Genomic DNA, 24,710 nt, shown 5'->3' on the forward strand with positions numbered 1-24,710 from the left:
CAACTGACCTCTGTAAATATTGTGTCACTAAATCAGGATGGGTTTATTTCCAGCACAACTGTGCATCCACTTTAGAACTACTTTTCTTACTTGGTGTCATAGCATTTATCAGTTGAAGAACACAAGTATGAACAGGTGTAATTCTGCTGTTTAAGAACAGGATCACCTTAGGAACTTAAATGAGAACAAATATTAAGACCTGATAATTCAGCGCACACCAGGATTTTATATGCAAATAAACTTGAAGGTTTATCTAAACAATCCTGGTGTGCACTGGATTATTTAATCTTGAAAGATGTTCCTGCTCTAGCTGCAGCTCGGATGAGTAGCACGGCTGTTCACTGTAATCCACAGATTCTAAAAAATATTAAGATATTGGAAAATTAGGCCCATTGTTTATTAAGTACCACTTAAAAAAAGCCAGTACCCTTCCTCCGATGGGCCTGAGCAGTCAAACAAACTTCTTCCTCCCACATTGACACCCATAATAAAGAGGTTATTTTAATGTGATCAGGTAATCAGATCAAGAATAAAAAAGTAAGAGAAACTATCCACAAGAATTCTTCCTTTCAGATAAATCTTCTGACAGTAAGTGTGTTTATGGATGTCTGTTTGTCCATTTTCCAAATGCACATGAAGTGCTTTCTGTCTGAGTTTTTACTCAGTTCAAAGTCTCCACATTCAGTCATTTCTGATGATTTCAAACACGAAGTATAAAATAAAATAAAGGACATTCCATAACAATGGCAACTTGAGGACACCTTTATTTTTATATACAGCTATTATACACATAAAAACCCACAAAGTATTTGCATTCCAGGAACTTATCATACAAATCTGCATGGTTTTTTTTGGTTAAGTGAGTTTCACAGAGTTGTCCTTGTTCAGGCAAATAAAACAAAAACACATACCTTTAAATGAACGTTTTCAAAGATTCCTTTACCTTTAAAATTCCTCAGCTGATACTGTTGATTTTTTTTTCTTCTAAATGTTACAAACAGCGTAAATTCTCTGTACATTATTAGTAAGTAATAGAGTAATGTTACATTTCTTAATGAAGCAAAACGGGTCATGATGTGCCTACAGTCATCGTCTGCAGTGATGCATTATATTCACAAGGAAGAATAAAGGTGACAATAGATAAGAGATCATTTTCTTTTCATTTCAGTTAATGGTGAATTTACACACCAGCTATTTCTCGAAATCAAACGTGAAATGTTTCTTTAGAAATTCAGATTTTACAGGAGCAGACTGAAAAAAATAAACAGACTGTACTGAAGAATAATTCAAAAATGTTAAAGGTTTGTAGGAGGAATGATTTAATAATAATATAGGGTGAAGTAACAAATAAGCATCTTTTCTATTTTATTCTATAACTGTATTCATATCTCACAACTTATTATGTTCAATACCAAAAGGAAAAAAAAATGACGGGGAAAATCAGGCAGTTTATTCCCCTGCACATTCATTCATACTGTAAAAAAATCCAGCATTACTGAGTGTTACTTATTAGTATCCACATTGTCTGGTAAAATATCAGATTGCCTCGTCAAGATGGCTTGTTGTATTGATCTGGTTTTATCAATGGCAATGGTTAGATGATCACAATGTATTTACAGAACAATCATTTTTGAGAAAATGTAGTTACATATTCACACACCCCACAGATAAATACTGATAGAGCAACACTGAATCATTTAGAAACATGTTCAGAAATGAAAATATCTATTGACATAAATGACAATTTCATCCATTCGCTCATTTTCTGCATCTCCTGATTATTTGAGATGTATTATTACTCTCTGTCATCAAGTACAAGTCAGGAACTAGACCTTCTTCAATGTCAGTGTTCAGTGTGAATTGGCAACTACAGTTTCAGGAAGTATTGATCTTTCCCTTTTGTTTTGGGTTCACATTTTACCAAACATCCAGAGGGATCATGCCCTCGAAGCATGGGTGCAAAATGAGTCACAATAACTTTGACTCTGTACTCTGTTGTACAGGTTCCTCTAACACAACTCTCCCCCTGTCCCTAGCACCTGTCGTCCTCCTCTGTGTCGCTGAGGGGATCACAGCCAGCCACAGAGGCTGTCTGTGCCAGACGCTTCCGGAAATGTCCATTGGGGACCTGCCAGCCGGTCCGCAAGCGCGGGCGGGCTGAGCTGACAGTGTTTGATCGTCCCAAGCTGCAGGCCACGGCAGCCTCGAAGGTCAACGTCTCCATGTGACCAGAGGGGTCGGGGCTGTGGTCGTCATCCTGAGAGGCCAGGAACGGCTCAGACGGGTAACGTCGAGGTGGGGAAGGGTGGTGGCCTTCCTCGCTCCGGATCTCATCAGCAACCCCTTCTTCGGTCTCCCAGGTGAGCTTGCCCCGCCTCGCGATCTCTGGGCTGCCTTGTCCGTCCTCGTCCTCGCCGACGGAGGGGTGCTTGCGACTCACAAGCGGAGAGTAGGTAATGTGAGGGTGAGAGTGAGTTGGGGTCTTTGAAGGTCTTCGGCCGCTGGGAGTGCTGGACTCTGAGGTTGAGGGCACCGGACTGTCCGAGCTGTTGCCCTACAGATGAGAATAAACAGACATGGGAAAACAATCAGTCGATAACTTTTTTTTAATTGGGAAACCTGGTGACTTACAGATGCCAAAGTTTAGGAGGTAACCCTGAAGCTATGCCTTAATTTCCTATCTAATCTTGAGTACCCTATTAATTTTCTATCTGATATCACCATTTTAGTGTTTAATTAAAATGTTTAGTTTAACTGGAGCATGCAGCTGGAACTGGAACTTGTGGCGTTACTCCTGGCACAAAGGAGAGATGCAGACTTTTCCCATTAGTCTAACAAGCCGGTCCATTTTCATTTTCAGTTTATTTTCACCTTATTTTTTTAGCGAATAAAAACATTTTTTTTTTCTGCTGCTTAATTTTCAACAAAAAAACTTAATCAAAAATGAGTTCGCAAAATACTTAGATTGATATACTGGGTGTTGGTTGAAGTTTTCTGACCAACCTGCTTATCTTGGGGCTGTGCTCTCTCTGCACTATTGGATCTCGATGGCTGCAAGTCCCTTTCCACTGAGTTACAGCGAGAGGCCTCAGGGGAGAGGAGATGGCAACGCTCCTTAGACCTGCCACGCTCCCTGTCTGCCTTCTGCCAGTGCTCAGAACGAGAAACTGGAAGGGAGATTTTCAGAAGAGGAAACAAGTGGAAGATAAAAACAGACAGAGATCAGATAACAGGATATTATTTCTTAGATGTTGATGTCCATATAGAGATACCAAACCATCCCAAAAACATGCAATTTCAGATGTTTTCATATGGCTGCTGACGTTTATTATTATCCAAAAAGGAAATTAGATCTGAAGCAGGCAACAAGACACGACAGGTAAACTAAAGAACACATCAGAAATACAGATACAGTAAATCCACAGCTCATGAGAAAAACAGGAATTTCAACCATGCTGACAGTTCAGACAAACTCATTAACATGTATACTTTTCCCCACATGTATGTATGTATGTATGTATGCAAATGGTAGAAAATACAGTGAATGCACACAAACCAACAGGATAATAAGAAGACATGACAGCACTCACCAGCAGCCTTGTAGCTTTTGTGACGAGGTCGATAAAATCGCTCAGGACTCTTCTCGTCTTGCCAAAGACCGTTCACCCGCTGATCGGCGACAGTGGAGACTGAACGCTTCATGGAGCCGCCTGCCACCTCTGTCTGCTTTCGCATATAGAAACACACACATACAAAAACATCCACGCAAAAACAAGGCACATGCACAAAAAAAACGTTAACATGCTGTAAATTCAGAAAAGAGGGGACCATTGCAGAGAAGTTGGAAGATAAAATCATGCTTGAGTGCAAACAAATGATGCATCCATATTGTTAGGTTTAGTTTCTTCTATTCTGGAGATGAAAGGGATCAAGGTAAGAGAGCAAGGCATCAGCATTCAACATCAAACGTCACTTTGTAATTTCTTTAAATCTTAAAAAGACTCCCAACAAAGAAAAGACAGGCCAAAACTCTACTGATATAAACTTCTCATCATCTCGTGCATGTAGGAAACAGGCACTTTGGCGTTAGAGCCCATGCAGCCACTGTCGTCTTCAAGATCCAGCACAGAGGCTGTGTCATGGAAAATAAGTGTACCTGCATATCTATAGCCAGACGGGGCATGGAAGAGGCCCGCACACACAGGCCCCTTCCTAGCGGAACCTCCAGTTGGGATTCAATCCCCAAACTGCACTCGCCCACCTAGGTGAGTACAGACACAAGTAAGGAGGGCAAGGAGAGACAGAGCACCAATCAGGCTCGCCCCTGCCAGGACTGCCTCTATACCAAGGTCCATTTCAGGTGAGAGGAGCGCAGACAAGCCATTTCATCACTGAGGGTCACTGTCATAGCCATCACCATCACCATCGCCATCCAATCAAAACCATTCAGCCAAAAAAAAAAAAAAGAAAGACAAATTAACCACTAGCAACAGATAACTGACTTAGAGGAGGAATAGAAACAGTGCGAGTTGTGTCGGAGCAAACAGTGGACAAGAAGAGTGAGAAAGGACAAGAAACAAAACAGTTCACAGGGAAATCCATATTTCAGCCTGATAGTTCATTCCATCATGCAGGTTCAGGTCCTAACAACTACACAAAGAGTCACGCAACATCTGTCAAGGGGTCGAACACATTCCTGTGCAAGAACAAACACTAATATGTGGATAGTTTAGGGCAAGTTCATGTCATTGATCTAGCAGGCAACATAAACCAGTTAAACCAGACAGTGGAAACACAGTAAAACAACAACTGTTTGACAAATCTGCCTTTGATAATCCAACCTCCACAGGAATAAAAGACGGGAGCACAGACAGGAGCAATGCCGAGCTCTGCAAGGCAGGGAGAAAAGTCACAGCAATGTCATCGATTGAAAGGTAAGTGATGAAGAAATAAAACATCATATTGCTGCTTTGGCAAGCGCTCAATCAAAAGTTGTGTTGTTTTGTAAATATTAAATGCGTCTAGTATTTGCTTTAGGACAGTGGTTCCAAACCTGTGGTCCGGACCCCCCTTTAGGGATCACAAGACATATCTGACGGGCAACACAGATCAGCGACTTCACCCACACATCCGTTGATTTTACTTACAGACCCCGGCACATCCCAGATACTTTGCCACAGCTGCGCCCCACTTTTTGAAACAATTAAGGGGGATGCGTATGCGTTTGCTTTTTTATGCTTTCGTGGGTGTTGATGATTACTCTAACTGTGGCATGCTGTGTTATATCAGGGGGCAGAGTTTATCCCTTTGAGTGTGTGACACGGTCTAACTAATGCCTGGTGCAATCTGCACTTCACATCTGAAGTAGATTCACTCAACTGAGCTCTTGTACAAATATAAGCTACCTATATCCTTCATCAGGATTGTCCTTGCTTTGTTCCACTGAGCGTAGATTTATACTGATGGTCTAGCTAACAGTGCATTTATGTAGCATGTATGTGTTTGTGCGGCACTAAGAAAGAGCTGGAGATCATTTTGATACTAAGTCATTGCATTGGCTTTGCAGTCGAGCAGTTTTTACATCCACAGTTAGCTTTATTAAATACAGAAATGGGTCAAAGTTTGACTACTTTTATGTGTGTTCCTCACACACAGTGTGTTAGTCGGGTGAATGACCAAGATTCTCTTGCTGCAGATGTGTGTTGCACTTCATACAAAAATATAATTCAGTTTAGGAACATAAGAAGAAAAATATACTGTATCTAACTGTCTTTTGTATTCGACCTGTGAATTTATTCAAATAACAGCCAGAGGAGAAAATCCTTATTCAGAGTTAGCCTGTGACAAGTTCACAGTAATTTAAAGGCAAAGAACCACTGTTCTAAGACGTGTTTCAAGTATTTATGGTCACATCATGTCATTCCTGTTTCTTACCAGATTCTGCTGTTGACTAACATCCACGTCTGAGCTCATGGGCTGCATGAATAGTTCCTGCGGTGAGATAGGGCTCAAGGCCACAAAACCTCCTCTGGTCCTGCATTAGAACAGAGGGAAACATTATTGAAAACAACATATAAACAGAGCCAGGAGTACAAGAAACACACATCTGCAGGTGTGCACAGTCTCACAGGGCTGAGCCGGCACTGTGGGCCATCATGGGCAGCGTCTGGCTGTTGGACAGAATGTCCTCCGGGAGGGTGGACGCATCCAGACTCTTGAACATTAAGCTGCTCTTCTGAAATAAGAAACACAAAGACTTCAGTCACATACTGCTCTGATCCAAGGGCAACGTTTCTATTTGTTGATTGACGTATTTTTATTGTTTCCTAATTGACTTTGATTCAATAACTTTTTTGCTTCTTTTCTATCTGTAACAGTTTGTTTTTGTATTATTTGCTCAACCCCCCATATTCTCTTTCTTCTTTGTGTTTTTTGTTGTTGTTGTTTTCATTTCAAAGACCTTGCTCGTTTAAATCTTTGATTCTTGCATGCTCGATGAATGCTTCTCTGCCTGCCTCACCTTAGCATAGCATGTTTTTTTATAACTATTGAATTGAATTAGTTTCACCTCTGTTATATGCATTCGGGTCATATCCACCATATTCCTGTTTCCATACTTTTGAAACCATAAGAATGAAAAAATAAATACAGTTAAGACTTTCGGCTTCAGTCGATTTATTTGTTCGAGCTACATTTAAGAATATGAAAGTGGATTTTTCTATTTTAATATTTAGGTTAAGCTACAAGAACACTCTAGCCTTTAAAGCTGTTGTTGTTCTCATATGTAATTAATTAAACTGAGCCACAAACATGAGCTCTAGAGGTTTATGGGAAAATAAAAAAAACATCCCATATGAGGATGGACATGAGCTGTGCTGTGAGTTTGGGTTTTTTTCTTCCCCTTTTCTGTAAAATGTGTTTCACAGTATGTGTGTCTCTCCCCACGGATAATCATTTGTAAAACATGTTGAGGAATACAAGCCTGCACGGCTGACCTGAGCTTCGAGTTGTTGCCTGAGCTTCTTGGCTTTGTTCTGTTTGAAGTAGTCCATTATCATCATCGAAGCATAGATCTTCCCCACCGTCATGTCTGTATCTGCGAGGGCAGATACACTACATTAACTTTCACAGCTCATCTCGAAACATCACACTCAGTTAAACATCCATAGTTAGAACCAGACCTTTGTTGATAGGTACCAGTAGATCCAAATTCTTCTGGGGCAGATAAGGCCAAATGATACTGATCTCTTTTTGGAGTTCGCTGTCCAGAGCAATACGGTCCTCACCACCTTTGGCAGTTCAATTCAGACAATTATGTAAATACATTTAATCTATCATTCAATTCGATTTAGACAAAAGACACAACATCAAAAAAAAGGATTGAATTATCAGAAATAGATGTTTTATTATTAAGTGACAATCAAAACTAAACAGTAATGTAAACTATGATGAATATAGTTTCACTCCTTAGTGACCCTGACCTCGGGCTATTTTGATCTCCAAAGCTGTGCGGATGAGTGACATCAGGGTGGAGGTGAAGTGGACTGACATGTCCTCATCCACAGGCATGTTCATCAACACCAACCTCTGAGAAACAAACAGGAGACCGAGAGACGAAGAAAGGGGCTGATAGTTACAGTCTGTTGGTTTGGTCCCTTGAATCCACTGATTATTCTTAATAAAAGGAACTCCTAATATATTCTAATTGTCTTTAAACTACTTAGAAATGGCTCATGTACCTTATAGGCAATCTTCGCTGGACATTTCTTGCCCAGGCCGAGGGGTGGCGACATGTGTGTTAACATCTCGTACATGGCTGTGTAGTGGATACGACCGCTTCAGAGGCAACACAGGGGGGGATGAGTAAGAGAAGGCACAGAGAAACAGAAGCAAAGGGTGGAGAAGTTTATCAAGAATGAAAACAAAACTCAAGGAAATCTTTGCAAGGTCTTTTTCATGTATGACATTGTGTTTGAATAATGGTTGTTTTCTCAAAAATCAATCCCGGTGTACACTCTTGAAGGAGTATTTTTAGGAATACTGTCAGCCTGTGGCTCATTGAACTGAAATAGCCATCAACATTTCACACTCTTTGATGGCCCTCTGCTGGATAAAAAAAGAACATGTCTGCTCACAAGGTCAAATAAAATAGAGCAGCGATACCTGCCACCATCTCTCACCATGCCAGACGATCAAACTCCCCCCAGATGCGGACAAACTCATCCAGGTGATGCGGACCCAGGATGGAGGAATCTCTTGTGAGGTACTCAAAGTTATCCATGATCACAGCCACAAACAGATTCAACATCTAAACATAAAGAAAAAAGAAGTGTTCAGGAGTGCAGAATAACGTGTGCAACATATCAAGATAATTTCGTTGTATTGGAGCCCTGACCAGGAAAGAGCTGAAGAAGATGAATGAGACAAAGTAGCAGTAAGCAAAGTCAGTCCCACAGCCTCCCTCGTGGTCTGGAGACATGGTGAGGGGGGCAATGGAGGGGTCCGGTTCACACTCCCGACCCGACAGACACGAAAGCATGATTTCCTGCCATGATTCCCCGGTCGCACTCCTGATGGTTCAAACACAGACAAACACCTGGCTGACATCAACTCGAAACCCATTTTTCCAAAGTCTTCAAAAGAATTGAAATTAATTAAGATGAAACAGAAGCTTGAAGGACATCTTTTAGAAGCCCACCTGAAGAGCAGCATCAGTGCACTGAAAAAGGTCTTAAAGTTGTTGTGTTGGTTAATGTGACTTTCATCATTGAGCTTGATGTTTCCAAACACCTGCAGAAAACACGAGAATCAATCGCTATGTGCATTGGATTCCTGTTAGTTTCTGCTTTAGCAGCCGTTTTCTTCTGAGGATCAATTCAATTAAAATGTAGAAATGAAAAATGTATCTAAGCGTAAAAATAAAAAATCACATCGGGTCAGTCGCCATGGAAATGATGGAGCAGGGAGGGACTTTAAAAATGAGCAGCTTTACACAAGTAAAGCCATGAGATTATTGGTGACACATTTTTTTTTGCTAATGATGTGAATTCAAAGCATAGGATAAAAATGTTGACTAACTTAATCTATAAAATGTATCATGTACATACTGTATTTATGTACCGTAAATTCCGGACTATAAGCCGCTACTTTTTTCTCACACTTCGAGCACTGCGGCTTCTACTCCGGTGCGGCTAATGCATGGATTTTTCTTGGGGGACAATGAGCTTCTGCCGCAAAAACATTTGACTTCGTCACGTCGGATCTTAATATCAGTCATTTTGCGCTTCATGCACGCACCCTCATGATGGAAAACACACGGAGAAATACATATGATGCAGCTTTCAAGTTAAAGGCGATCGAGCTGGCTGTCAAAGAAGCTAACAGAGCTGCTGCACGTTAAGATGACACTGACAGCGACAACAGAGACTGAGGAAGTGAATGGATGGACTTTTTCTTGTGAAATATATTACGGTTATCTTTTTGTGTGTTACAGTGTTACAGACACCGTCGGCTAGGCTTCGTATTGTAACGGTTCATGTTGTAAAGTCAGTAGTTGATAATGTGTTCATAATTCCGATTATGTGGAGAGTCAGTGAATGCACCAGCGAGAACGCGTTGAGTGGCTGTATGAGAGAACGCTGGGGGAGAGAGTTGGATTGTTACGGCAAGTTATGTGTTGCTCTCTGCTGTAAACGGCGTGGTCACGGCCGACAGTGATCGGGTTATTAAAAGTTATTATTTGAACGCTCTCGTCGTCCTTTAACGTCCGTACGGACGCTACAGTATTTGCGGATGTTACCGGTAGCCTACGTCTGTGTAAATAGCTCTTGTTATAGCGTGGACACCTGCGGCTTATAATCAAGTGCGGCTTATATATGTACAAATACATTTATTTACTTATTTTTAGCCGGTGCGGCTTATATCCAGGTGCGCTCAATAGTACGGAATTTACGGTACACACAATTTAAACAAAATATATGGAATAAATTGGCCAAACAAGGTTCAACAAGATAGTTTCATTGAAACGCATTAATCCGTCCAGTATTGTTGAAACAGTAAAATAGAATAATATGAGTAAAATAATTCACACACAGCAGCTTTCTTTTTCGTAAATTTAGAACACACAAAATGTGAGAAAAGAAAAGTCAATCATGGCAATTTCTGACCATCTTTTCATGGAGGAATTTGTTATTCTCCCTTCTGGTTGGAGCTACAGACTGTCCAGGACTAAGAGCAACAGATACTTATTTTCATTCATCCTCATGTTATTAATCCACTTAATCTTCTTTATTGCTACCATATCAGTGGATTTTTTTTACTGACAGACACATTTCTGTTCTTAGTTTTATTCCATCAGGTAGTTGCACTTTTCTACGTCTTTTTATTTGTTGTGTTTTTGTCCACTGCAACTAAGATGGTGGTTGGTAGAATCATGATTTTCTCTCATTGTCGGGCTTTTCTGATCTCAAGAAAGTAAGAACGTTTTCACAGATTTTCCTAACTACAGTTATTGAAGTTGTCTCAAACAATAAGTCGAAGCTTTCTCACTGAAAAAAATGAGCCGTGGCAGTCTGTAACATTAACCATAATATATATTAGTGAAAGAATACCTGCATTCCAATGATAGCGTATATGAAGAAAAGCATTGCAATGAGAAGACAGACATAAGGTAGAGCCTGTTGAAAGAGAGAAAGCAAAATATCTGATTAAAACTTGTCACCAAGGTAAGAATTTTAATTAATTTTACTTCCAGAAATGTATTATCATTGAAGTGACATGGACCAACGAGTAGATTAAAACATATCCAACCTTAAAAGATTGTACAAAAGTCCAGAGCAGAATCCGGATGGTGTACCCCTGTCTCAGTAGCTTGATCAACCTGGCTGCCCGGAAAAGCTTTAGAAAACTCATGTTGATGGTGTTCACGGACTAGGAAAGATACACGGATGGTTTGAGAGAGGGTGACACCAGAAGGAGGGAGGAAGAGAGAGAGAGAGAGAGAGAGAGAGAGAGAGTGGCAGACAGACGGGGGAGACAGGATGTAAAAACACAGATGGCGAAATTCATCACAACATGACTTAAGTTGTGTCTGGAGGCAGGGATCACAGCACACCAGGATACTTGGAAAGGAAAAAAAATGCTGCTTGCAAAGCCGACTATTTCCGACGTTTTTTCTTTGGGTCAGCACAGTGTGAAAATGAAACGGTGTCTTGGCAGGAACTTACCTGTAAATCCACAATTATCTCAGTGATGCTGCCAAGCACAGTGATGAAATCGAAAATATTCCAAGTATCTCGAAAGTAGTTCTGCGGCGAAAGAAATTTTTTTTTTCAGTTGTTTGACCAAACATAGGCAAATTAAGTATTAGCAGCACAAGATGTGATGAACGTCACCTTTGTCGGTGTAGTGTATTTTACATGCGACATAATGTAATATGAATAAGTATGTGAAGTGTAAGTATGCTGCTGTAACATGTGAGCTATTGGTGGGACAAATGACGTTCTTAAGGTTAGAGATTTGTTAACATCAAAGACAATGAAGGGGTCTATTTGGGGTCATTCCTTAAAGACTGTGATAGATAAACAGTTTGGTATTGAAGTGAGAACAGACCCTTAGGATACATTGGGGGAGATAAGAAGTGACCTCATGGTGACCTGTATAACCTTTGAAGTCATATGTCCTGAGGAACCACAGGGGGTACAGGACTGTAGGAGACGCACACCTGAATGATCAAAGCCTAAATAGAGTCGTAAATGTCCTGATGTTGCTTTGACCAATACTGTATAAATACTAGGGTCTTTTCTTTGTCACAATTGGCTGGTGACTCTCCCAGGTAACATGGCTAACCTGGACTGATGCTGTTTCTTGTTTTTGTAAATAAATGTCTTATATTACATGCAAGTCAGTGTCAGCGGATATTTCTTCATCATCTACACATCATCGTCAAAAGGAGGACTTGAGAAACTACATCGGTCTTCTTTTGAAAACACTCACCACTAAACCAAACGCCAGGATTTTTAGGATGCACTCCAAGGAGAATAGGACAGTGAAGGCCGTGTTGAGGTGTTTGAGCACCATGTCGTAGGCTGTTGGAGCCGAGTGGTACTAAGGAGGAAAAAACGTTTAAAAGGACATTAATTACATTTTGATGCATCTATCTACAATGATCACTGTTTATAAAGATGAATATGCACCTTTGAACCAATGAGTTTTGCAGACATCATTTTGTTATAACAGTTAATGTCAGCACAGTGTAAAAAAAACCCTAAAAACTTGTAGATAAACAATCAAAATGAGCATTTCATTGCTTTTGATATCTGCACATCCATGTGACAACTTTCAGCCAATCAGAGTCGAGTATTCAGGCAGACCAAGTTTTCAGTAGCTTTAATAGCTGTTTTTTTCTTCATTATGATGTAACGCTTGTTTAGTCCAATGTTAAGTGTTCTCAATAAGTGTGCATCATGACTGTAGGACTGACCGTTAAAGAATTCCAATGCTTTTACACGATTGTTTTTTTTACCTTCATCATGAGGACAACGGTGTTGAGAGCAATCATGACGAGCACTGTGTACTCAAAAGAAGGCGAGGCCACAAAATGCCACAGTCTGTACTGAAAGGTCTGTCTGTTCTGAGGCATGTAGCGGGTCATTGGCTTGGCGCTGATGGCGAAGTCGATGCAAGCCCTCTGATGGTGACAAATTTGAAAAGAAAAACATAAAGCAGATGAATATGTGCAAATTTACACTTTTTTTTAACTTTTAATTAATCGCTCCATACCTCGTTTTTTTCCAGGCTGCACTCCTGAATCATCTTATCGCCCTGCTCCTGGAAGGTGATGATGATTAAAGCAACGAATATGTTGACAAAGAAGAACGGGAAGACAACGAAGTAGACCACATAGAAAACTGACATCTCCATTCGGTTCCCTCGACTCGGCCCCATGTTCTCCTCTGTAACATCGGTCGAGTGCTGCAGCACCCTGGAGGGAGAGGGGAAAAAGAAGAGAAACATTATTATCTTTTTCAGGGAAGGAAAAAAAATATATATATCATAACTTGTGTACTTATATTTCACAATAAAAGAGAAGAGAATATGTGAAGAGAATTTTGACGTTCTTAGGTTGCAAAATGCAAATCTGAAAAAAAGACAGTCTAAAGGTTAAACATGAAGCCTTTGAACTACCTGGCGTGTCCTCCGGGGTAAAAATCTACTTACTGAGGCCATCCTTCTCCAGTTGAGACAGTGAAAAGTGTGAGGAGCGCCCAGCAGACATTGTCATAGTGAAACTCGTGTCTCCTCCACTCTCGTCTCTTCACCTCCTTCTTGTCTCTGGTGTAGTCGATGTAGTAGCCTCTGTGGGAACACAGCAGTTGTAATGAAGAGAGATATTAGCCTACCCACTTACTATGAACAGGTTCATGTGTCTGTGCTCTATTTGAAGCTTCTTTTCTTTGTTTTGGTTGTTTATTTTCTATGTACACTGACAAGATATGAGAAAATAGCTTCGTATTGTGTTTGTTCTCTCCAGTTTTTTTCAGTAAGGGAGACAAGATTAGTCGCCTGGTTTGCCCTCAAAATGCCAAAAACAATCTGACCCAGAGCTCCTGTTTTTGACTGTGTTCAGATTTAACAAATAAGATACAATATTAGTGAACTATTAAAGAGGCCAGTGTGTAAACGTTGCTACTTTTTACATGATCTCATCTTGCTCAAAGCAAATAAATAAATAAGCATTGTCCCTACAATGTAAAACCTTAGTTTCTATTCTAACAACAAGTTATTGAAACTCTACTAAAGAAAAGAAAGATAGTTGTCCCAAACAGAAAAATATTCACTGACTATGGCAATAGCAATTACACGTTTGTATATATAAGAGAGGAATTAACCATTCATGTGAAAGTGAAGCCAATGAAGAAAGGCCTCCTGCATTATTTCTCAAAAACCAGCAGGGGGCGACTGAACCAGCTGCCAAAAGTTCAAATGGATAGAAAAAAAGATTCTACTTCCCTTCCTGATCTGGTTTGTAAGTCTTCTTTATTACAGTTAGATGTTTTGTTTGTAACTTATAGTAATATTTAGCCTCAGGTAGATATTCATGTATATGTTTGTTTGTTTTTTGAGTTAGACATAAAACAAGTGCTTTAGATCAGAAGTTGTTGTTTTTTTAAAGTAAAGTAGATGTACTTTTATTTGGTTGTTAAACTTTTCTGCTTCTTTAAACATTGTTTAAACTATTGTAAAGATAGAAATACTGTGCTTCAAACAATACTGTGTATTAGTGCCATGTTCTTGACATTTGTCGATTCAGATCGTGCAGACAAAAAAACACTGATATAGTTCTACTCTGCAGTATGAGTTCTCTTACTTACGGTTATATGTTTACATTTAAAGTCATATACTTGTGTCCTTTAATTAAGTAAAATACTGAATGCAGTTCATTTACTTGCAAGGCAATATCTTAAATGTACTACATTTGCTGAAATCTTTGAGTGCTTCTTCCATGTCTGGTTCAGATACCATTACAGATCCACTTACTGGCACTCCTTCTCTGAGTTCATGGAGCTGTCGTTGCAGTAGAAGAACTTTCCTTTGAATAGCTGCACAGCAATGACAGCAAAGATGAACATGAAGAGCTGGTACACGATGAGGATGTTAAAGACGTTCTTCAGAGATGTGACCACACAGTCAAAGACCGCCTGTGGAGAAGAGGTATGGCAAAGCAAGAGCAACCAGTTAGAGATCTGTGAAATAACACCAGGAAACCAAATACAGGACAATGTTTGGAGAGACTTGCTTCATACCTTTAGTTTGGGAAGCCTCTTGATGGTTTTAAGAGGTCGCAGAACCCTCAAAACTCTGAGCGACTTGATAGTTTTGATGTCTCTGCCTTTGTTGTTTCTGTTGACATTGAAACACAGCACTTAGGAGAAAGGACGTGTGCTCAAACTTAGGCACAAGGACAGTTGGGTATGGTTACACTTAAAACAGTGACAAGAAGAATGCTAACAGTGAAATCAAAATGGTAACACAAGTGCATATTTTAAAAAACAGGTTGAAACAGGACTTCTCTTTCAGAGTGTTAGTACCAAGCCCAGCAGGTGTCACGGGTAACAAAGATGACTGTTGTTTAAGATGTTTAACTTTGCATGAAGCTTTTGTGAACTCAAATCAGATTGTGTTTTGTAAAGATACGTTTTCTGTGTATGTATTGAAATCACAACAAATGAAAGACCCTCAAATAAAACAATGTTTAGTTTAATTAAGGCTTGTTTTGAAATCAATACATACACTCTCAGAAAATTACCACGTGTCCTGAAACCACTAAATTGAAAAAATAAGGTATGATATAGTGGTTATGACATTATTTTTTTTTTACTGTTAATTTTTGGTGTTGTATTTGTGTGTTGAGATAGGACAGAGAAAGTCCTGAATGATGCGCTGCAAAGAAGCAGCAGGCTGGAGTCAGATCCCAGACCTTCCACTTCATGGGCAACAGCCTCTGTACACAGGGCGCATAAACTAACAGTGAGGCAAACTGTTGTCCCTGAAGTTGTGTCACCTTAATGGCTAATTCTCACTTATCAATCATAACATTTGAATAAAGATGGTTTTAATTCTGTCCTTGAAACCCAGGCTCAATTGTGTGGGTTTGGGACAATGTGTAATATTTCACTTTATTAGTCATGGATTATTTTTTAATACACAACATACTATTTGTCATAGCAAAAAGTATGCACATTGTGAATGTGAATTTTTAATTTTTAAAACCGTACATTTAAAAAAACTGTACATTTATACAAGCCATTATACTCAACTGGACTCATTTTAAGTGCACCATTGGAAAAAAATGTGCCAAATTAATTAATTAATTTAAAAAAAAAGGGTTTAATTAAAGTGGCTACATCTTAAAACATTTACCGCTGATACCTGCTGGTGAGGTTTAAAAAGACACAAAAACAAAATCCAAACACAATAAATAAAAAACAAACAAATGAAATTTAAGATATATATTTAAAGTTTATGGAAGACGTTCACATTTAGTGTGGCTGAAATTTTTACCCCATCACGTTCCTGGTAGCCACAACAGTGATAAAATCCACAGGAACAACATAGAAAAAAATGGAGGCATAAAAAGAGATACACTGTGAGCAAAGCTCAGAGGATCACAGTTATAATCACAACAGAGAAATCCACAGCACAGTCCTGTACAGTACAACAGAAGGCGGAAAAAGGTTTAGTCAGTTATCTGTCACACTCAGCTGGGAACGACAACAGAAACAAATACAGTAGAGGTTTTTCAGAGCAGTCATGACACACCTCACTCGTGTAAAGCCTGAAATTACACAGAAATCCATACAAACACTTAAATCTGAGTTACGCACTTCACAGAACCAGGCATGCCTCCAAAATCTGCAATTTTTTGAGCCGCTCCTTTGTCATTGAAGCAGACAGCATTTTTCCACAAAAGTGTCTTTGAGGGAAGGTCGTTTATAACAATACTGTATGCTCAGAAAACGATTTGCTGCAGTGAGTCAGCCATTACTCATCGACAGGCGGCACTATACAGTGACTCACGTTAGAGCAAAGGCAATGAGAGCTCCCACCACCACGATGAAGTCCAGGATGTTCCACATGTCTCGGAAATAAGAGCCGTCGTGCAGAATGAGACCCTGGTCTATCATCTGAGGGACAAATATACATACACAAAGACACGCAGAGTCAATGGATCAAACAACAGTGGAGCGGAAACACCTCAGGGTGAATCTCGACTGTTACATTTCTGTGAAGAGTGTTTTCTATACAAAAATATACATACCTTGATGATCATCTCAAAGGTAAAAACTCCAGTGAAGACATAATCAAAATAACGAAGGACCTGACCACACACACAAAAAGAAACACCAATAAAAAATCTTGCTGTGCATGATTCATGACCAAAAGTATCAAGCAGTATATACAACTCCATCAACATGTAATCCTCTTGTTGGAAAGCGTTTTAAATCTTTAACAGTTTCTATTTCAAGGAAGCTGCATCTTTAAATAGAGGCTGTGTGTTTGTTCAAAAACTATATCAGGAATAGAAATATTTAATTCTGATTCCTCTGATAGCGAGGTTAGAAAAGCATTGTTTGTTCACTTTCCCTTTCCCCCTTGTTCCACAACACAGTCTGCAGTCAAGCTCGTGTCTGAAACCCTTACATCAGCTGGTAACCCCTCATCCTCACCCTCAACCCCACCCATCCCCTACAACTATCACCTTTTCCACAACTACATGCACAAACACTGAGCCATCCACAGATGCAGCACATACAGTATACATCCCCTCTCTTTCTTCCCAGAACCCCTCTTTAAGGCCTTCAAAGAAAGACTCCTTTCGTTCTTTGTCTTCACTGTTTTCCCCTGGTGTTTGCGTTGTTCCAGTTTTGTCTGATTGTATTGGCCGCTAAAGAATAACTTAAAGAAAGGCAGCACAAACATTATGCTACCTTCTTCTGTTGCAGGACTTAATCACTCTGACATCATTCATGAGTACCGAAAGGTTTGCTTTTGTTAAAATATGTTAAAAAGTGGAACCCCACCAAACAGGGATGTCACACAAAGCATTACTGCAGAAAGGTTACGTAACGTCCAAATTAAAGGTTAAAGATTATGAGGGGGCATTGAGGTTTCTCTTCAAGTTGTACTGTTTAAAAGCTCTACATCAGCCAAATGAGATATTTGAATTTGGATCATTTAGTCCAGACAAGATGAGGTGTCTATGCAGGGTCTGTGGGAACACCACAGCTCTTTACTGTCACTCTCACAATGAAGCCAGCTACAATATAGATTTACTAGTTTGTGCAGATTGGGTCACGCTTGACACTTTTCATGATGCTGAGTTGTAAAAATACAAAACAGAAAAAACAACAACTGTGAAAAGCAATTTGCACAGCTACGTCCCAGTCAAAGCTGCTGACACTTTCAATGAGCATGAAACCAAATGTGTCACGACACATTGTTGCTGAGACAGCGTTACGTCGACGAGGGATCAAACAGTAAACCTGAGGCAAAAATGTCAATAATTATATATCTCAGTAGGTTTGTCTTTGGAAGTATCTTTTGAACATGTTTTCTCGTTTGTTTTTTAAAAGACATTAAGATTATATGCTTTAGTTTTTCCAAAGCTCGTACTGTTTTTTTTTTGTTTTTTTTGTCATGAACATTGTATGGGAAAAAACACAACACAAGTGAGCTCCGTTATTCACGTGAGCATATTCCGCCTTACTATTAAGGATGAATTTTCACACAGGTAAATGCATCATTTAAATGCATTCATTCTGCATTTCCAAATAGAACCACAATAAAAAAAGAGACGTGCTCTGTCCTCACCTTGTTTCTGTCTGAGTTGGTGCACACAGGGTCCTCAGCAGCCAGTGCGATGCTGCTCGCCACAATCACGAGTAGGATGGTCATCTCAAAGTAACGCATTGTGACCACATAGTGACATATCCTCCTGATACTGCAGATCAACGCAGAGAAAGATGTTAACAAGCAACAAGCATATACTTCTGTATTAGCCTTGACATTGAATCGTTTAGCAAACTTTGCAGCATCTTACGGGTTTGAAGCTTTGAAGATGAACATGCTGTCTGGCGCTACATGTTTGGGAGGAAGTGGAGGTTCCTCCTCCTCCTCCTCCTCCTCCTCAGTTTCTTCGTCGTTGTCATCGTCGTCATCCTGGTCGGAGTTGTATGCCTCCAACTCTTTGCTGTTCACTGAAACCCAGACAGAGTTTGGAGTAAGGAGAAGTAAATGTTTTAGCTGTGCATGGACTGCGATGACAGAGAAAGAACAATGATTCACCAGCACAATGGATAAATCAAAATAAACCTTCGAGTGTGGCACTATCAGATGTCAGAAACACCTACACATGTTGAAAGAGTGATACTGGTGCTTAATCCCACTTGATGATGCTTAGAAGAACAGTGTGACTGCATTCAGAGTTACCTGTCATGGGGGTGAGCTCCAGCAGAGGCTGTGCAGACATTTCAATGGCCACACTTCCCTCCAGGTTGGACTTGTTTCGTTTGATGGAGACGGGGCGGCTCTCTGACTCGACGGTCCTCACAGTGTACTCTGTAGCCTCCAAGGCAGACTCCACAGGCATGTTCTGGCACTGGTCTGGGTGTCTACCTTCGCCCTGCTCAGACCAGGAACAGTCCAGCAGCTGTTCACACTGAGGAGGGTCGGGGATGTCGTCACCAGATCTGAAACAGGGAAGAAAAGCATTAATCAGTTGCGATCGAAATTGCTTGAAGTCTGAATGTCAATGGATTTCCCCTTAAAAGAGGATCCTACCTTATAATCTGTTGTGTTTTTTTATCATTGGTTGGTTTTCCAATTAAGTCAACTTTTGAATGAAATGTCTCAACAGCCATTAGATGAACTGGAAACATATTTTGTACAATTTTTCACGTCCTCTTAATCCTTATTATTTATAACTTTGATGACCTCATCATCAGGTCACAATTAAATTCTGAAATGAAGCCTTTGCTTTTCTTTGCAGTTATAGCATGCTTACACAAAGAAATCAGGAACCTTACTAACAGCAAAGTGTTAGCATTGTAGCAAAGTGTTAGCATTGTCACTATGGGCTAGAGCCCTGACTTTTATAAGTTTCATCATATAGGTTTATAGCTTACATGTAAGCACTATACTGTTAGCATTGAACTCTATGTTTACAAACCCTTCTTCATTTTTGTTACAAGAATGTGAGCATTGTATTGTTGGCAATGAGTAGCCTGACTTTGAGCGTAGTGCCAACACCTGTTGGCAAGCTGGCATCCTTCGATCACATGGTGAACACTTGAGAACTTATTCACCTGCCTCACATCTGCTCGTCTGCATTTACACAAGCATGTTAGCCTCTTGTCAGCACTTAGCTGTATGTGACACAGTTAAGCCAAGGAGAAACAGCAGTTAGACAAAGGGAAAGGTAGGCTGCATGTTCTTAAAAGAACGCATTCTTTTTGGTAATTTCCCTCTCTCTAACATATACTATTAATTAGGTACATTTATCTTTATGTAATTTAGTTGTAGGATTGGATTTTGGATGAAAGTCGACTAATTTTTTTGTCTTCATTACCTAAATAGATTTCATCTCCTCTTGGATTGACCAGTTAAATGATTATTAATAACGCAGCTATTAATAACGTCTTTGTACATGTGGACAATGCATTAAATTTACGTTTAAAACAAGTGAATATTTGCTATAAAAAGAAGAGAGAGGGTGCTCTCTCACGGACAATCCAATAGAGACATTTCCAGAGACAATCTATTTAAAACTATATGATTTCATAGGTTATATGAATAAAGAAATAAGAAGAGTCTCGTGAACTAAAGCATATTTTTTCTCGAATAACTTTTTGGTTATCTCAAGACGTGAAGAAAGACTCGCCTCATATCTTCTCCGACTTCTGCATACGGGTTGACGATAGTTGTTCCACAGTCATCTTGTGCTGACCCTCCTTCTGCCTCCTCCTTTTCCTCCCTCTCATCCAGTATTTTCCTCTCCTGGCTGAGCGACCGTCTCACATGTAGCACCTCGTGTGGTGTCTGAGAACAGTCCAGACTCTTTGCTTCAGGTCGAGCTTCTCTGTGACGGTGCCGTCTGTGTCGTGCTCCTTCCTCTGGCCCCTGACTGGGTCTGAATTTGCGGGCCATCCTGTGTCTGCCCCCTCCTGCAGCTCGGTGGTTTCCTCCTCCGGTTTTCTCTTCGCTCAGGTTGACCAGAGGCTCAGCTGTTGGAGGCTCCGGCATGGGGATGGAGATGGACATGGGGGGCTCTGGGAGGGGCATCCCCACAGACATGGGGGATTCAGGCAGGTGAGCAGGGCTGGCCTCATCGGAGATGGTGGTGGTGTGGTGGGCGATGGTAGGGGTTTCAGCCGTTTCCTCTGTAGGGCTGCTAAACAACTCCTCTCTGCTCGCCATCTGGCGACGTTTGCGGAGCTGGTTGGCTCTCTGCTCCCACACAGACATGTTGACCTTTCTCCTCCTCTCACGGCGGTTGGAGAAAGGTTTAGCTCCTTTAAGGGGCTGTTCATCGGCGGCACCTGGGGGACCATCAAGCTCCTCTGGGAAGTTTGGCCGGCCTCTATGGATAGCTCGTTTCCTGTACAGGTAGGGTCTTCTCCTCCCACTAAGGACCATAATTTATCTCACATTATCATGGTACAGTAACAGTGCCAATATTATGGGAATGATCACAAGAAATATCAAGACTTTGTGAATTTTGCATACCAGTTGTATAGAAACGTACAAAGTAAAATCAAAAGTTGCAAGAAAAGGACAAACCTTTTCTGTGAATTTTTAATGTTAGCTAATTGGTAACATAAATAAAATTCCCATGGAAAAATGTGCAAAATATTCCAAGCTAAAAAAAAAAATAAAACATCCAAAAACTGAAAAAAATTAAGTTACCTGAAAGGTGAGGACAGATCAAAAGCAAAGAGATAAACAAAAACACAAAAACAAAAAGGCCAAGGTGCAGGGAACCAAAGTACAAACATAGTGTAACATCTAGAAAATAATCTGGATAATCTAGTGAGAGAATTAAAAGGGAGGAGTTCTGTGAGACAGGGATGCATACAATTATACTTACTGGTGTTCAGATTCTTTTGTTGTCCATGTAATCAATGAGTGATTATTTGAAAACAAGACATTAGTGTTGTACAACATACACAGAACATTTGCTGTGACACAGAACAAAATATGTGATGACACCAGAACTGAAGCTATTCTTTATCCAGGTTTTCAAGGAACTGAAACAATAGCTTGAGGATGAATGACTGTGAATATTTTTATTGAAAGAAGTTCTTGGTTTTATGGACATTCAAATTATTTCTTTTTCTATATTAAATGTTAAAGGTTGTGGGTCAAATTGACTGCAAATCATCAGTGATGCACATTACATTTTGTTCAACGTCACTAAACAGGCATAAAAACAAGACAATGTGATGGAACCAGCAAACAGTTAAATCGGCATCTTAAAAGCTGCAACACAAACAGGACATTCAAATATGTAACAGACAAATGATACACTCAGTGTCACCTCTACAGAGACACAGTGTGTGCAGTTACCTCTCACTGATTATTTGCCTGTTTATACAGTGGGTAGAACCTGAACGTGTTTCTGTTTTTTCTATTAGTAATATCACAGCCATTTCACTCTTTGATACGTCTTGTCTTTCTAATACACGCCGAAACTTTGTATTGTAAAAAATTGTACAACTTAAAAAACCTGGTAAGGAAAAAAAAGTCCATGGTTAATACTCCCCCCCATAGTGGAATTTAAACAATAAATAATTGCATGTTTCACTATCTGTCACTTAAAAAACAAAGGTGTGATTGCATTTCATTATAATTTAATTATCTGTCCTGAAGTAGGCACAGTCCCGTGAGACATGGACTCTCTGTGTGGAGCATGCATGTTCTCCCTGTGGGTTCCCTCTGGGTACTCCAGCTTCCTCCCAAAGACCAAAGACACACACGTTATTTTAATTAGTGACTCTAAAATTGCATGTAAGTGTGAATGTAAGTGTGACTGGATGTCTGTCTCTGTATATCAGCCCTGTGATTGACTTGCCCAGGGTTCAGTCAACCTCTTGCCCTATGGCAGCTGGAATTGGCTCAGCTCCCTGCGACCCCGAATGGGAAAAAGCACGGGAGGCAGGGTACACCCTGGACTGTTTGCCAGTCAATCACGTGACTGGCATATAGAGACAGAGAACCAACGACACTCACGCTCAAAACTCACCAATTAACCCTGATGAGCATGAGGAAGCCAGAGTACTTGGAGAGAACCCAAACATATACAGGGTTTACACCTGATAAGCATCATCAATAGTCATGGATATGATGTGGGAACTCTCACTGTTGATGGTATAACCGAAAGAAGTTTGTAGTTACTAGTGTGACAACATGCATAAAAATGAATGCAGTCCTAAACAAGCCAAGCCAGTGCTCTAAATCAGAAACTCCATGTGTCCCTGAAGTACACTACATGTCTCTTTAGTGATCGCTGTTTTAGGAATCTGGTAAGCTAGTAATTCCCCTGATGGGTCATGTACTCCAGTAGTCTTATACTCTATACTGTAACTCCATTGTCACAGTGATTAAATAGATTGGTAAAAAAAAAAAGAATATGACAGAACGGAAACTTGGTCACAATCTACATGCTCAAAATATCCCTTCCCTAGGTAGAGTGAAACTTCCTGCTGTTCACAACAATCTTTGAAAAATACCATCTGCCCTCCTCCCCCTAGTATTGAAAGACAAGCAGTTATAGAAATAGCTTTAAGGTAAGGGGTCATGCTTTTAAATCAGGCACATTCAATTATCATTCCATCATAAATGCCTTTATCATGCCTGTCTAAGTTGGCATTCCCCATGCAACAGAAGGAACTGGTTCTCAGAGAGTTCATTATCAATACATTTTTTTTTAGGAAATATTGATCTTGTGAGCTAGACCCTCTTGATATCTTGATTTTTATCACATCATCTTTAATAATAAGTAGCAGTAGTTCTCCAAAAGCATCCTTTCTAAATCTTAAGAAGGACCACCAGTAATTGCTGCGAGAGACACGACTCTTCAAAGAATCGTGACACTGTTCAGCTCAATCTGAAACTTCAGTTTGCTTAAAATGAGATCGAAATCTGACAATCAGTCGAACACTGATGATATAGAGTTTGGGACTAAGAGCCGTGTGTGCTAATCTCATACTAGAACAGAAGTTTTCTTAGCTGTTGGCGGCAATGACTTACTCAGATATCAGGCCGTCTCTGCCTCTGGCATATCTCTGGTTGAAAAACTCTTCCTCCTCCTCTTCATCCTGATAAAAAAAATATAAAATAATACACAAATTAATATTGATTGTAACACCAGAAATGGACCTACATCTGTTATATTCTACACTTGTGAGATACATCCCTAAAGGTGTGTACTATATACTGTATATTTATAAAAAAAAAAAACATTGGTTCACTGCCAACACGGATGTAAAAAATAGTACAAACCTTTGTCAGTTCCTGTGCGTTGGCGAGGTTATCCACAGCGATGGCCAAGAAGACGTTCAGCAGAGTGTCTGTCATGAAGACGGTTAAAAACAAACACACCTGTAGGAATCTATCAGTGTTTGTACTCCCAGCTCCCTTAAAGAAACATTGTGTGTAGATGTATGGCAAAAACTGAACCAAATTAAATGTTTTCTCTAAGTCTTTTATGGGGCTCCAACCCTAACTCCTGGTGTTCGTCATCAAGTTAAACTGTACGTGTAGACATATAATCTAAGTATGGAGGTGGCTGTTTTGTGTTGCTCATTAACCATAGGCCTATTCATTTGTTTAAATGGAAGTTAACTGAATATAATGATAATATTAATTGCTTTCTTTATTTCAGTAAATGATTGCTTTGCATTGACTTTTATTCCACTCTTCTGAAATATAGTAGTAGATACATACAAGTATGGTTGCTAAAATAATAACATTTGCTGATTAAAAATACCCAATATCAGATAGTATTATTCTATATCCTACTATATGTATTGTATAGTTATACAAGTGTATGCCAAATTCATGGAAAAGATAGGGAAAACACGTAACACTATTTTATGTATTTTACGTAACAGTAAGAAGGGGTTAAAAGAATGTTGATCTACCTTAAATTT

At 39.9% G+C, this 24,710-nt stretch overlaps 1 protein-coding gene across 1 annotated transcript in view; it reads right to left on the reverse strand.

Moving 5' to 3' along the window:
- Positions 1-746: 746 nt before the first annotated feature.
- cacna1eb (calcium channel, voltage-dependent, R type, alpha 1E subunit b) overlaps positions 747-24,710 on the reverse strand; it is a 61,371-nt gene continuing 37,407 nt past the window's right edge. Inside the window, exons 19-48 of the mRNA XM_079347704.1 lie at positions 24,061-24,128; positions 23,809-23,876; positions 20,429-21,184; positions 18,991-19,250; positions 18,602-18,758; positions 18,373-18,502; positions 16,820-16,879; positions 16,579-16,685; positions 14,805-14,901; positions 14,539-14,699; positions 13,219-13,356; positions 12,781-12,982; positions 12,524-12,688; positions 11,995-12,105; positions 11,226-11,306; positions 10,810-10,929; positions 10,611-10,676; positions 8,699-8,790; positions 8,396-8,570; positions 8,181-8,308; positions 7,740-7,836; positions 7,482-7,587; positions 7,182-7,289; positions 6,996-7,096; positions 6,129-6,235; positions 5,935-6,034; positions 4,157-4,261; positions 3,591-3,726; positions 3,004-3,167; positions 747-2,554 (exon numbers count right to left, since the gene is read on the reverse strand). Of these exons, the coding sequence (XP_079203830.1) occupies positions 2,033-2,554; positions 3,004-3,167; positions 3,591-3,726; positions 4,157-4,261; positions 5,935-6,034; positions 6,129-6,235; positions 6,996-7,096; positions 7,182-7,289; positions 7,482-7,587; positions 7,740-7,836; positions 8,181-8,308; positions 8,396-8,570; positions 8,699-8,790; positions 10,611-10,676; positions 10,810-10,929; positions 11,226-11,306; positions 11,995-12,105; positions 12,524-12,688; positions 12,781-12,982; positions 13,219-13,356; positions 14,539-14,699; positions 14,805-14,901; positions 16,579-16,685; positions 16,820-16,879; positions 18,373-18,502; positions 18,602-18,758; positions 18,991-19,250; positions 20,429-21,184; positions 23,809-23,876; positions 24,061-24,128 (4,688 nt within the window). The 3' untranslated portion in view covers positions 747-2,032. The remainder of the gene's footprint in view (positions 2,555-3,003; positions 3,168-3,590; positions 3,727-4,156; positions 4,262-5,934; positions 6,035-6,128; positions 6,236-6,995; positions 7,097-7,181; positions 7,290-7,481; positions 7,588-7,739; positions 7,837-8,180; positions 8,309-8,395; positions 8,571-8,698; positions 8,791-10,610; positions 10,677-10,809; positions 10,930-11,225; positions 11,307-11,994; positions 12,106-12,523; positions 12,689-12,780; positions 12,983-13,218; positions 13,357-14,538; positions 14,700-14,804; positions 14,902-16,578; positions 16,686-16,819; positions 16,880-18,372; positions 18,503-18,601; positions 18,759-18,990; positions 19,251-20,428; positions 21,185-23,808; positions 23,877-24,060; positions 24,129-24,710) is intronic.

Source organism: Symphodus melops, assembly GCF_947650265.1.
Source record: "Symphodus melops genome assembly, chromosome: 7".
NCBI classification, from domain to species: Eukaryota; Metazoa; Chordata; class Actinopteri; order Labriformes; family Labridae; genus Symphodus; species Symphodus melops.